We start from the raw sequence: 14565 nt of genomic DNA, 5'->3' as shown, positions 1-14565 counted from the left end.
TATACAAAGTAGGTGGTGCATAGACAGGACAAAAGATATAGTGCAGTGTAGACAGTATTAGTTGTTTTCAGAAGGTGGTTTAGAGTAATTAAATATAAGTATGTGCAGTGTATTAGCAGTAACCTTATACGAGCAGAATATATATGGCTATGTAATATGAACAATAGATGAACAACATGTTCAGATGGCAGTACCATTATAGTAGTAGTAGAACAATATAGATATGCAGTGTATTAACAGCATATATTACAGAAAAACTGAATAAATATGGATATTAAGTATAAACCATAAACAGATATGTACAGTATGTACAGCTATGTGCAGTGTGGTAACAGTACCATTGTAGTGCAGAAACAGTAACATTATAATAGTATTAAGAATAAGTGTTATGTGCAGGATGAAGAGCAGTAGAATATGGCTATCTATAAGTGTAATTACAGTATGTTTGTAAATAAAACACTATGGTGTTATTACATTACTACTAGTGTTATAACAGTAAATTAATCTCCAAAAAATAGATCGTTAGACTTGATAACATCATGTTATAGTAATTTAGTTCATATTTTGTGAATAAATTGGGTCTAAAATAAATATAAAGCATTGTTATTGGTGAAAGGGTGTTTTAATTGTTCAAAATGTATTCCATAAAAAAATATTTTTTGGATAATAACTAAATCTTTATCATGGAGACGGGAAATGTACCCTGAATTATAGAATGACCCACACGCACACACACACATAAAAACACACACGCACACACACTCACATGCATGCACCCACACACCCATAAACACACCCCCACACACATGCACCCACACACACACATAAATACATCCACACACACACAGATAAACACACACACACAGATACACAAAAGCAAACCCAAACATGCACACACTCATTTACATACACAAAAGTCCCAAGAGTAGTGGATGGAGTAAGAGATGGAGACAAATTGACAAGCGTATTTTTTTTTTTTTTTTTTGCGTAGAGAATGCAGGACTGAGCGGCGGTCATATTTTGTACCATATTGCGGTACATCTAGTTTGTGTAATGTTGAAGCCTTTCTTTGGGGCAATACCAAAATGATCCATTAGATGACAGTATGATAACATAGATTATATGTGTTGGCATATCTCAGATTACACACATGAATCAACTAACTCAATCACAACTAGAAAATGTTATTTCGAGGAAATTACCAGTGCGTGAAAATGCAAAACATACTGTATATTAATATAAAATGCAAAACAAACTTTTATTTGGAAACAGTTGTGGGCAGAGGAAACAGTTGGCAGGAGTCATAGTTGATAACAACTGACAGTTAAAATGGCTGAACAGTTAGTTGAGTAGTTTAAATAGTTACATTATTTAATAGTGAATTATTGTAGTGAGGACATTTATTTTGAAACAGTTGTGGGCAGAGGAAATAGTTGAACAGGATCTGTAGAGAGCCAGATCGTATGCTTAAAGCCTGAGACAGAGTATATAGTTTAAAAGTTAAATGTAGATAGTGTAATGGATGTTGATAGACAGAAAGTTGAATGGATGTTGATAGGCAGATTGTTTAATGGATGTTGATGGGATAGTTTAATGGGTGGATGAGTGAATGGTTTGAAGAGGATGAATGGATAGAAAGTTGGATGGAATGTGCCTTATATCTTTGTAGAATGGAGATACAGAGAGAGTTGGCCTAGTTAAGCAGAAAGCAGTTGATACAGGTGCAGTCAGTTTAACTGGCTTTTTGATGGGGCCTAGTTGAGCAGCTGGAAGTTGATACAGGTGCAAATAAAGTTAATTAGCCCATTGTGATGTCATAGTGCCAATGCAAAGTCTATGGGGAAAAATAAGCTTGTTTTTTATTAATATCTCAAAAAGTATAAAGTTTACAAAAGTGAAAAATACATTCCTCAAGTGTCCTTGTCAAGACCTACGTTACAAAGTTTGAACAAAGTTTCTACGTTAAACGGTTGAAGCTGAATTAGACGCAGAAATTTGGTGGGAAGAAGAAGAAGACTTTATAAGATAACAAAACAGTGCATTTTCATGCACTGTAATTAAATTAAATGACAAATAAACACACAACACAACCCAGTAGAGGGGTGAAAAAAAACAAAAATGATTTACATCTTGAAATACATTCACAGAATTAATATCAAGGCTTAGCAGAATCAGACTCTGATGACCTAATGAGCTTCAGAGTTTATATGAAAAACTTCCCATTCCCATTAGCTCACTATCAAACCAAAAGGTAGTGAAATGTATTGAAGCAGGATTGAGATCAAGATATATTTTACAGCTCTTGGGTTTCCGGGGAGACCTCTTGTTGATCCAGTCGGCCAGGATGAAATCACCCTCACATGAGGGAAATTCAGTGGAAGGCCGTTCTTTGTTTTGTTTTTTTTGTCTTTTATCACGGTATCACAGAATCTCACCCATTGTTTTTAGGAGCTGATCCTCCTTTCCTACCCATCTCATTCTTTATTTTCACTCTTTAAGAAAAGTATGGTTCCATTTCATTTACTGCTTTCAGCTTGAGTAAACCTGAGTAAACCTGAAATCGCTACAACAAGTAAATGATTTTTCCATGACACCTTGGCTGAGATACAAGGAGGCTTACAAGACTATTAGTATAATGCATTATCCTGCGCTACACCTTAAAGGGCGTATCTGCTGTGTGTCTGTAAATTAAAAGCCATAAATTCAGCCTTAGAAGGTTTTAGCAATTAGGACCAATCACCTGTCAACCACCAACCACATTTCCCTTTTATAAGTGTGGTTTGGAAGGCAAGACAGAAATGTCAGAGCAGATAATTAAGCATGCAATATTTACATTTTGGACAGATATGTACTGAATGAGGAAACACAATCACAGTTTTTACTGAATACTGAGCGAAAAAATCACTGATGTTTAAAAAAAAAACATGAAAGAGGAAGAGATGAGCAATTACCTTAGAGACCCCCCCCCTTGGTAAAATCAGCATGGAGTGAGGTCTCTTGCAGTGATCGCCTTACCTTCCACACCCCTACAGACCATACATTGTTCACCTTCCCAGTATTTACAAGCAAGCATCTTATTACAATCATACAAATTCAACTATTGTAGTAACAGTTGCATGTTTTTACAAGCTGAAAGGGATGAAAAAAAAACTGGAGGCGAGTGTAAGGTGATCTGAAAATAGGAGCAATCACTTTTGCTTTTATGGAATTGCATCAAGCTGTTCCCTCTCTCATCACTGCACTCAAGATTATTTCCGTGCAGGATCCTCTCCTTGTCTCCTCTCCTCCTCTCCTGCTCCTCCCATCCCTCTCCTCTCAAGCATACCCTGCCTGTCTGCTTCCTCCCCTGGGCTGAAGCACCGACGTAGGTTGGCGTCACAGTGTTCTAATTTTACCACTGTTGATGCTGATGTTAAAAGAAGCGGCGGGCACCTGCTATTTCTGCTTCTACATACGCTCCCCAGGGCTGGCGAGAAGTATTAATAGATAGTTATTACGCGCTGTGTGATTTCACATCAGGGGTAACATGGAAGGCCATGCTTTGCTTTTTTATTAGCAACTTAATATAAAAAGGTATCACGAAATCTCACCCATTGTTTTTATTACAGGAGCGAAATGGTCTTAATTTCCTATTTTTCACTCAGATTAAGAAAAGTATCGGGATCCCATTAATTGATATTGAGTAAACCAGAAATGTACGCTAGAACTTATAGTGTTAGGGTTTCCATGGAACAGACAGGTTTATCAAGCAGCAGGTCAATAATTTCCCTATGACACCTTGGCTGAGATACATGGAGGCTTAACTAAGACTATCAGTGTAATTCATTATCCCACTGTACACCTCAAAGGGTGTGTCAGCTGTTAGCTAGTTATTGCATCACCTATCACACACTTGACCTCATAGCCCATTACTCTTCCAATGAGGTCACTGTTCCAGATAAACTAGCATATGGGAGCAGTAGGAAATGATGAAAGAAACTGATGGTGACCACAGTCAACACACCCCAAATGTCACTAATGAAATATATCTCTTGATGCTCGGGATTATGAAATAGAAATTAGGCCTATCTGAATATCTCTTGATGCTCGGGATTATGAAATAGAAATTAGGCCTATCTGAATATTTGAATATCAAGTCTGAGGAAATGACTATAGGCATTAGCTAAGCCCTGTTCTGAGTTACTGTACAAAACTCACACACCACACTGTCTAAAATAGGAGTGGTTAGGTCTAAGAAATGTAAAAAGAGGGGAAATTATGTTATATTATTATTAGTGTTACGTCAGAGTATGTCTTCCATAGCAATGCAGTTCTCTCAACGTCTTTTTCTCTGTTAGTTTAAAAATACACAGATCCTAGCACAGGCTACGATTTTGTCATAACTGAGGGGAAAAACACACCTTGTTATTGCCATCTGATGGTGATTTGTGTAGGCTGAATGTGCAGTATGGAGCTCATTTTTTTGTTCATGTGTCATATACCCACTGCAGGAATCGTCTGTCACGTAGGCTATTTCATGTCGCAGAGGTGCCAGGGAAAAATATATTCTGATTAACCCTGTTTTTTTTTTTGTTTTGTTTTTTTGCTTTTATCTTTGAGCACCTGCTATGTCTTTCATACGAATTTTCAATAAACACGATCCGACAAGAACACAAGGCAATCTATCATGGTGTCCTTACATAGAGCCATCCGTTAGTCTAAATAGTAGCCTCTCATTAGCCCAATTATTAGTAGCATATAATACTCCTTGGGCTAATGCTTAGGAGACGTCTATAAGAGCCAACAAATCAGAAACGCGTGCTTATCTTCCCCATAACTGCAATACAACGCACCAACATACTTGTTAATACCAATCCTTGATCACAAGATTCATTATCTTCAGGTTGTCTGAAAGCGCTCTAGAAATTTCCATTCAAAAGAGAACAGTAATAAATTCCATATATGGACACGGAAACATGACGTTATTCCGTTGGAGTGATGCGGGACGAGGAGGAAAAGAACGCAATGACGCGATGACGTCTGCATCGAACGCGGAGACGGAAGGCTTTTTGTCATACGCAAAAAAATCCGCGAATCCACTTAATTTGACATGATTGATTTTCTAGGCCCATCGTTTCACAGTTAACAGGAATAATTGTGGGTGTTGAAGAAGCCTACATGTTTTCATGTAAGCCTATACATAACCATACAGTTCAAAGAATTAATGACAAATGTCAGCAATAATTTCTTGCTGTTTAAGGAAACAAACTCAAGTTTACATTTTAAATAGATTTATTGTCACGAGCTTTGCAGACAAGATTTAACTTTGCTTAATTAAGCATTCAGTATCAAGTACAAAAATAACTTTAAGTTTCATAAATTAAACACAACGTTTTCACAGAAAACTCATGTAGTGAGACCATTCAGACCATAGTAAGACAAACATTTTTGTGGAAACAAATTCACTCACATTCTTACAACATGTAACAAATCTCTTGATATCTATTGCTCTGAGCTTATGTCAGCAGCACCTAAATAACTCCATTATCTAGCACCAATAAAATATTAGAACTACAAATTTAACCAAACTATATTTATGTAGAACTGGTTAAACCATGCTTTAGCTTGCTACATAATAAAGAGGCTGAGAGGATGATAAATAGGGTAACTACAATATAGATTTTATAAAGTTTGTTTGTTGTTCGACTTCTCCATAGCCTTGTGATCAACTTAGCATTATGATGTATAAACATTTATGTTGTAGATGGCTGTTACAAGGCCAGCAGGGTGGGGGAACTGAGAGAATCTGAGGACTGGTCGTTGCTGCTGCTACCCCTGCGATGGGCCAGTCCACAGGTGGGGAGAGCTTCACTCTCGGGATAGGTAAACGTGAAGGAAGACGTGTAGGTGGTGCAGGCAGGGGTGCAGGTGACTACCGGCGTGCACAGCGGCTCCAGGTCGTTGTTGGCTGAGGTGTAGAGAGGCTCCCAGTCCTGGGTGTACAATGAGCTGACGAGATCCATGTCGGGGACCGAGCGCACAGTCTCCAGCTCGCTCTTGGCGAGCAAGTCCAGCGATTCCTCCAAGGAGCAGTCCAGGTCAGCCATCTTGACTGTCGTCATGTCGCTGACCACGCTAGGGCTGGAGAACAGTGAAGTGGAAGAGGTAGTGGCGATGGGGAGCTCAGTCGACCTGGAAGACCCGGCAAGGGTGCTCAGAGGTTGGGCAACTGGCTCAAGCAGGATGGAATGGGAGCAGGAAACGGGAGCTTCAGGAAAGGCCTCTGGCAGGTCTGAGGGAATCTTACAGATGGGCTTGTGAGCTGCCAGAATAAACTCCAACTTTTCCTTCTCTTTCAGCAGATTGGCAATGTCTGTCTGAAGAGCGGATTTCTCATCCTCCAACTCATCAGTTTCCTGTGAGGAGAGCAAGTGTAAGAATTTAATGTCATGTTCATACAGGTCTATGTTTGAAATGGCCATAACATGTCATACAGTGCATGTGTCAGTTCAGAAATCGAAGTTTAATACTTACAGCTTGCAGAGTATCTGTGAGTTCTCTTCTTCTGTTGCGACACTTTGCTGCAGCCATCTTGTTGCGTTCACGGCGCACTCTTTTCTTTTCCTCTTCCTCGGGGGAAAGCTATTAAACACAATAAAAAGGGAACGATTTAGAGTTGTTTTCAAGTATACATTTTCAGTGTATAGTAGGTTATATTGACTGTCATTCTATAATGTTGATATCAAGTTGATGTATCTACCTGTTCAATTTTGCCCCTTCTCCCAGAGCTTTTAGCTCCTGTAGTCTTCAGGCCTGGGGTACGGTAGGCAGAAGTGGAGTTTGCACTGTAGGGATGTGCCCGGGTATTGGAAGGGGCCACTGAAGACACCACTGGCTGTACCATCCACCGCAAGTCAGGACAAGATGATATAGCAGTGACAGTTGGGATGAAGGAAGCACTGGTGACGCTGAGGTCTGTAAAATCCTGTAAAAAAAGACACCAAAACATCAGTGAAACAAGCCCATGAGAGAAAACCCATGTTATGTTATGAGCACCAGCCATTTCACCCTAAGCAAGTTAAAGAGGTTGGCCAATTTATGGACATTTGTTAAATATGAAATTGCGACTTGTTAAATACAAATAGCCTGTTTCAGGCATTATGCATTTTGATTTTCATCTCTAAATGTCAACAGTTAACTTACTGATGTATGCACTTATTGTTTAGAGTATCTTTGAACTTGAAGACTTCAACACTAGGCTGTGAGCACCCAATTCGACCACAAAAGTATAGCAAAGAAACGACCATTAATAAATGAATGAAACCATACCTGAGATTGGCTTAGTGGAGAGCCCATGCTCGATTGTGATCCAGCAGGCGACGGATAGTAACCAATGTTATCGATGTTACTGGGGGAAGCTGTGCTACAGCGTGAGGAAGAATCGCAATCCGTGTTAAAAGTGGTAAACATCATTGTAGTAATCCGAGGAAGCTTGGCTCGTCTCGTCGAATTCGGTAAATTCTCAAAAGAGTTGAGCTGTTTATGTTCCTCTGTTGCAGGATCGCTGTCCCTGCCTGTAGAATCCTTTCTCGTATTGCTTGATCCTTTGCTTGTGAAGTGCAAAGTTTGTACTGGCTACTTCCCGACTTCGCTTCTAATATATGCATTCAGAGCTAGTGACGTAGTAAGGGGCGGGGTGACTAGAGAGAAAAAAAATGTTCTTACAGTAAAAACTACGGTTCTAAACACACATAATCAATACTGCTGAACAATTATGTCGTATTTATCGATCTGTGGGAATCTATAGAAAAGTAATTCATTTTTATAAGTGATTTATTTAGGCCTAAGTGATTAAATATCTGTAATCGGCCTCCTTACGACTGCAGAGTCGAACGTTCCATGGCAGGGTATCCCGAAAAATACGTCACACACCTAATATGGAATGCATCCTGAAAGGGCGGGACTTACGGGAAATGCACTGTGCCGACTGTGCCCCTAACATCAGATGCAATTGGCTGACAGTAACATGACGTTATGTAAGCACAATAGCCTACAGAAGTTGAGTGAACTTGTGGACGACATAAACAATGTATAAACAATGCAACCCATTTTTTTTTTTTCATTCTTTACTTTTTGCATCGATTGTTCACGAAATAAATTATTGACTATAAGGATTGTTCACGAAATAAATTATTGACTATAAGGAACATTTTATGGGGAACACATTGACCTTTTAGTTAGCAAAGAACGTATAGGTAACTTTAACTGCGTTATATTCTTCATTGGCCATAGGCCTATAAGTATAGGCTATGTAAGCCTATATTTTATTTACATTGACCTACAAACGTAGGCTATAGACCTAGGTAGTCTGAACTGCCTGAGCAAGCAGTATTATGATTATGCAATGTCTGTTTTTTGCCGATGTTTATCTTGCCTACCTTTGTGGAATGCAAAGGGTGTGTCTGCCGTTTAGACTGGCAGAAGATGTTCTCATGTAGATTTCCCTTGGGTGTTCCTAGTCATGTTGTAACCCAAGCTTACTTCAAAGACATATGGGCTTGACCTAGTGCCTTTTGCAGGAGCTGTTGGGGTAGCGGCCCGCTCTGTGAACACCTATTGTCCTAGGCCTCTCTTTTTAAGCCAGTCAGTTTAGGATGCTTTTCAGAAGACACTATCAATTAGTCAGTAGACTGCATCTAAGAATAAATATTTGTATTCATGTTTAGGTCTGTCCTTATAAGATAGGCCTACAGGCCTAGCCCCAACTACTTGAATTATTATTATTATTATTATTATTATTATTATTATTATTATTAGACTATTGTTATTTGTAGGCTTTTTACCATTTACTATTTTATCTTATGGGCTAGTTTACTCCTCTTCAAAATTAAAATAATTATTAATTACAGTTTTTATATACTTGCTAAAATGTCTGTGTCAACCAAAAACAAAAACAAGGTTATACAGCCTTATCAGCGTTCCAAGACAGATTCTCTTAGCCGTGTTTCCCAAGTTCATGTTTTGTTTGACATGTGCCGTTGCCCTGGTAACGTCCCGCCCCTTCGCGTCAGTGACGCTCAGTACACATGGTGCTGCACTGGGCAAAGTTGCGGCAAAGAGCAAACAGACCGAATGCAAACTATCACGGGTTGTTCCAAGACAACTGTTTGTTTTGTTGTTCGCAGGTTGAACAAACAAACACGAGACAAACACGATCCAGATTAGCCTTTTAGTGTAGCAGCCCTAATCTTTAGCCTAGCCTACATTATAAAACTATGCGTCCAACTAGGGTCGCTACATTTGATTTGTGAAAATCCCTCTCTTTGTAAAAATCTCTCTTTCTCTCTATCGCACTCAAGATGCGTTCCAGTAATGTTCAAGTTGTATCTGTTGCATGATCATCCTTGCATGTCACGGAGTTGGTGCATTCTGGCGTCGTAATAAACATTCTCGAAGAAGAGTGAAAAGCAGTTTGCAGCAAAGCTATTATTTATTGGCTACGTTTTCGTCTCTTGGTGCCCTTGTGTGTGTGCTGCGTGAGGTAGGAGCGGCGGTATGTAGCACAATGTAGCCTAGCCTATGCAATGTTGGGACATTTCCTATTGTCTCTTACCTAGCCTATACTTGACCTGATGCACCCCTTGACGCAAACACACTCCTACTCCCTTTGGACTCCTTTCCCTGCTGCGGCCCCTTTCTGCTTTAGCCTACTGAGCAACTAGGCTAGGCCTACTAGAAAGGCGCGGCAGTTGCTAGGTAATAAGGTAAACGGTATTTCTGCTGCCAATAAAAAAAAGCATGCATTTTATATCTGTGCACGTAAGCTACACCGGTAAACACAACCAAGAAGAAAGCAGAATAGCCGTTTCATTTAAAACTAGCAAAAATTATAATCAGAAGCTCATTTTAATCAAAAACCGCACGATTCGTGTCCCGGGAATATTAATTATCCGGGACAGTCACTCAAAAAAGAGAACAATCCCTGAAAATCCAGTAGCCTAGGCCTACGTGTGGCAACACTACGTCCGACACAGAAGTAGCCTAAGGCTAAAGAGGAAAAGCCTAATATCGCCAGCCTAATCTAACGCAAGCAAGACATTTCAATATATATATTTTTTCGTAGCCCATTAAAGTTACATTTTAACAACTCAAACTACATTTAAAATTCCGGGAGCTGTTTCGTCTGCATAACGGGCAGCTGACCCTCAAAGGTCTAACAGAAAATGACCAGGGGCGCGGCTGTCGGGAATCACTTGGCTCTGGCTTGAACTAGAGAGGCCAACTCTCACGCCTTCGCCTGAGTGGACGTATTACCTCATGCGAGCTATAAATAGCCAGGCGATTTCAACCAAGGAGGTCTCTTGTCTCCGTGAGAATAGTTGGTTAGCCTATAGCAAGGAGTCTCTGAAAATTAATTGTTTTCTTTCTCGTTTGACCTAGTTTAAGTAGTCTAGACTATTAATTTCATGATGGGCCAATGTTTTTGTGTGTAGACTATTATATGGCATTGGGATATTATGTTATTGTTATTAACCTATTTGTTTTAAAATAATGTATTTAGGTGATGGCACAAGCAGCGTCTCCCACGTCGTCAGATGACATTCTTTGTGAGATCGGCTTAAAATAGAATGGTCACTACTACTGTAGTTTATATTCCACAATAGAATAATGCTGTGATAGGCTGCAATGCAGTTTGGCTGTGAGAACCGGAAATGCCATATATGGTCTTAGCAGGTTAACAGCGATTGGCTGCTTGGCTAGCAACCTGTCTGCTGTGCTGTTTGTCATAATTATCACCCTTAAAATAACATCTAAAGAGAAAGAAATGTGAGAGGCAGATTTTTATGTACAAATGTCATATATATTGACATATCCTATATATCAGAGATAAATCTATTTTACTTAGATGGATTATTGCAATACCCCAGTAACAACAGCAGTGTTAATAAAATATACATATCTCTAATAGTGCATTCTAATACAGTAGCTGTAGGCCTAAACATGAGTTTTATTCTGGCAGGTTATTTTCGATGAGGCTTATGCATGCTCAATGTTAGGTAATTGGCAAACAAATGTGTTTATATAGACTTATAATAATGTTTTATTAACGTTATTATTAGCATATGTTTCTTTAAAGTTTGGCTAACATATCTATGGCCGCTGTGAAAGAATGTTCCATAATGCAGACTGAATATATTTATGACGTCAGACTGTTCATTCATGTTGTTGCACGTGGGCCTATCATTTTGTTTTTTTGTGGGGGGAGTGAGGGAGTATGGTTATAATTTTCTATTATTTGACGATATCTGTATCATTTATTTTATCACAATGCATTATTATTAGCAGTTGCCTGAGCTACTCTAAGATTTTGCTTGACTGAAAAACATAATTCGTTGTGCTAATAGGTATCTCCCTCCTTCTTGAATGGTACAGTCGCACCACACATACTTCATTCATAAAATTTAGGCTCACTATAAAACGAGTAGCCTTGCAATAAAACTGCAGATTCCAGATGTGTAAGCAGTGAGGTGATATTACACAATCAAGGGCTGACATTTATCTAATCACTCTGCCAGGACGCACAAATTGACTTATATTCCTGCAGATTTTTAGAGATGCGTGACTTGAACGTTGACTGCGATTCCATGTCTTGCTCCTCTGTCTCCTCCGTTGAAGACACTGTCGTGATCAAACACCAGCGATCTCCAGCTGAGTCTGTCTCCCGCGCATCGGTGTCCTCCGTGCAAAATGTGCAGGTAGGTGTGAATTGACAGTCTTTGCAATCATTCAAAGTGCACGAATGACGGAAATGTGAATGTGCTATTGACAGCCATATGACCCTGCTTCGTTAAAAAAAAACATGATGTCTGTCACGTTGGTGGTTAATTGACATGTACACTTTGAACCATATCAAAGTTGATGCATTAATCAGAAGATTCCCACAATGCGCGTAACAAGTGAACATATGAAATCGAATTCTTTGCTTAAAGACGTCATAATGGATTTGAAATTGAACATATTTTCTTATGGGTTTCAGGAATCGGGTAGAGGGAGACCTGTACCAGATTCTCCTTTTGTTCCAACTGTCACGTCGCAGATGTCCACAGCAGACACGCAGCCGATGGTCCATCCTACCGTCAACACAGTCTCCCCAGCATTAGGCGCTGCAAGGCACAGAAGATCACGGTGCCTTTCCCCATCGTCCTCTTCGGAGAGCGACAGCCGTGAAAAATCATCCCGCAGGAAAAGACAAAAAGATGTACGTCCGCATTCATAGACATGCCCATTGATTCAATGACTTTCTTTTGAAAATGAAAATGTAATTCATGTTGCTGGCAGACTGTCACAGTGAGAACTTTAAGTGTGCACCTTCAAATGAATGATTTCTGTATGTTTTAGCTGATAAGATATTTTACCATGACATTTTTTAAAATATATATTTTTTTTCTTGTAAATGTTTCAGCTCACCCCAGAGGAGGAAGAGAAGAGGATGCTCAGGAGAGAAAGGAATAAAATTGCTGCAGCCAAGTGTCGCAACAGAAGAAGAGAGCTCACAGAGAGATTACAAGATGTAAGCAGAATGTATAGCCTGTATGAAAATCTGGATTTCTCCTGCCAGTCTCCTGCACCAGTTTGTCAACCCAGTGTATCATACATGTATATTTTAAGCCTTTGTTTGTTTTCATAGGAAACGGACAAGCTTGAGGAGGAGAAAGCCACTCTGCAAGCTGAGATAGATAATCTCATGAGAGAGAAAGCACAGCTTGAAATGGTCTTATCAGCCCACGAGCCCACCTGCAAGATCACAAAGGATGAGGAAGAGATGCAGCAGAGTCCGCATAGCCCTAATCAGCACCTGCCCCCAGTTCTTGACCCCAGGAAGGCTCCTGAGATGCTTCCATCCCTCCAGGACCTGGAAATGCATGCAGGAGGCATCTCGTCGACCACTGCGATCTTGGGCAACTCTAATATCCTGCTATGCTCCAGTGCCGTGGTGGCCACATCCGAGTTAGAGGCCTTCCTGGGAGTGAAGGAAGAGTCCTCGCGGGAGCCTGAGAGTAGCAGTGGATACGATGTGGCCCCGGCCGTCCCCGACATTGACCTCACCAATTCCCTCGGCATCTCTGACTGGGAGACACTCTACAAGTCCATGGCGGACAACTTGGAGATCCTCAACAGCCCTACTGTGATCTCCAGCCCAACGTGTGGCAGTAGCCTTCATGGGTTTGAGTTCAACTACCCAGATTTTGACAGTTTGGCAGATGACTGTGAATGTGGCGGTCAAACAAAAGGCCGATCGGATATGGTTAAAGATATTCTGAACTCCCCCACGCTTTTGGCTCTGTAGAAATTCAGAGTCTGCAGGGAAGGTTCAGGTAGACCAGGGAAACAGGTGGGAGGGGGATGTTACAAGTTTATACGTACAGGGTTGTGTAACTCCATATCAATTATTCTGATAATGTTATATTTGACTGTGCCTGCACTTAAAATTGACCTCTTCCAGACACACTGTGTTCGTCTGAGTACTGTTGTTTACATCAAATGCATATTATATATATATATATATAAATTGTCGTCATTGGATCCTCAAATGGAAATTGAGATGTGTTATCATAAACTTAGAATGCACATAGAGATTTGGTACTGTCTGTGTTCTTTGTTCTGTATGGCCTGATTGTGCCAATGTGTCAAATTGTGATGACTGACTTGAAAATATAGGCCTATCATGTGACATTTTAAAACATAGTTTATTTTTTTATCTTTAAGGGTTTTCCAGTTATGCAAAAATGAGGTTGTAGTTCAATAAGCTTGCACAAACCATCAATGAGTTCTAACATCATATTTCAATAAAACTGTTCTAAGCATATTGTGGTAGGCCTAATGTGTTGACATTGGAATTAAAAAACAACAATAATGAATTTACTAAGAGAATGTTAATGATAACTAGATAATAAAGCTATTAGACCCACACAACTTGCACATTTTTACATTTTGCACAATGTCCTACACTTCTGCCAAAGCGCCTCTAGTCATTCAGTGCCCGCACGCACCGACGTATAGAAGACGTCAGAACGTTTTTGCATAGCACGCGATTTCGTCACACTTCCGTGTCCATATTTGGAAGTTCAATGTGATTTGCTGTTTAGTCTCTATGGCGACACGCATATCATATTTCACGGTGGAATGTTTTCCTGGAAAAGTCTGGCAGGCGGAGCTGAGAAAGGAGAGCCTGTATTTTTCCCGGAACTAAAACAGAGTGGTTTTTGTAAGGCGTCTATAGCAACGCATTCTAATGCATTCTCGGTAAATAACCATGATCCATTTGCAAAGGGATTTACTGCACAGGCTAATCTATTTTACGGTAAACTGTAGATGGGACAGAGACGTCAAAAGGAGTGAATGGAACTAAACGTGTCTGGATAATCAGTTAACGTTAATCGGGCATTTGCAGAATGTAACGTTCTTGCGTGTGAGATGCAGCGACTTGCTATATTTAGGCTATTTTATTAGTCATGCTTTAGTTGGATGAAACATGGAAGGACTCTGTTGTAAGTTAGCTTGGGTTATCAGGGTGGTGTAGCTTTG

At 40.0% G+C, this 14565-nt stretch overlaps 2 protein-coding genes across 2 annotated transcripts; one reads left to right on the top strand and one right to left on the bottom strand.

The window, feature by feature from the left end:
* Window positions 1-5253: 5253 nt before the first annotated feature.
* On the bottom strand, window positions 5254-7620 carry fosab (v-fos FBJ murine osteosarcoma viral oncogene homolog Ab). Its single transcript, XM_042095567.1, has 4 exons — window positions 7309-7620; window positions 6740-6964; window positions 6514-6621; window positions 5254-6395 (listed from the first exon to the last, which is right to left on the bottom strand). Exons 1-4 carry the CDS (start codon window positions 7450-7452, stop codon window positions 5751-5753), a joined length of 1122 nt encoding a protein of 373 aa, XP_041951501.1. The 5' UTR covers window positions 7453-7620; the 3' UTR covers window positions 5254-5750.
* Window positions 7621-11638: 4018 nt separating this feature from the next.
* On the top strand, window positions 11639-13804 carry si:ch211-153j24.3 (proto-oncogene c-Fos). Its single transcript, XM_042096495.1, has 4 exons — window positions 11639-11735; window positions 12017-12238; window positions 12443-12550; window positions 12668-13804. The coding sequence occupies exons 2-4, from the start codon at window positions 12077-12079 to the stop codon at window positions 13325-13327; spliced, it is 930 nt and encodes a 309-aa protein (XP_041952429.1). The 5' UTR covers window positions 11639-11735; window positions 12017-12076; the 3' UTR covers window positions 13328-13804.
* The last annotated feature ends 761 nt before the right edge of the window (window positions 13805-14565 follow it).

The sequence above is a fragment of the Alosa sapidissima genome, chromosome 6, assembly GCF_018492685.1.
Source record: "Alosa sapidissima isolate fAloSap1 chromosome 6, fAloSap1.pri, whole genome shotgun sequence".
NCBI classification, from domain to species: Eukaryota; Metazoa; Chordata; class Actinopteri; order Clupeiformes; family Clupeidae; genus Alosa; species Alosa sapidissima.
The sequence above is the reverse complement of the archived record's forward strand: the minus strand, read 5'-3'. Positions and strand labels throughout refer to the sequence as shown.

Coding starts and splice junctions, on each gene's coding strand:
- fosab (XM_042095567.1), bottom strand. CDS start 7,452: ATGATGTTTACCACTTTTAACACGGATTGCGATTCTTCCTCACGCTGT. Junction 6,965..7,308: donor CTCCACTAAGCCAATCTCAG/GTATGGTTTCAT, acceptor CTTTTTTTACAG/GATTTTACAGACCTCAGCGT. Junction 6,622..6,739: donor GAAGGGGCAAAATTGAACAG/GTAGATACATCA, acceptor TGTGTTTAATAG/CTTTCCCCCGAGGAAGAGGA.
- si:ch211-153j24.3 (XM_042096495.1), top strand. CDS start 12,077: ATGTCCACAGCAGACACGCAGCCGATGGTCCATCCTACCGTCAACACA. Junction 12,239..12,442: donor GCAGGAAAAGACAAAAAGAT/GTACGTCCGCAT, acceptor TAAATGTTTCAG/CTCACCCCAGAGGAGGAAGA. Junction 12,551..12,667: donor TCACAGAGAGATTACAAGAT/GTAAGCAGAATG, acceptor TTGTTTTCATAG/GAAACGGACAAGCTTGAGGA.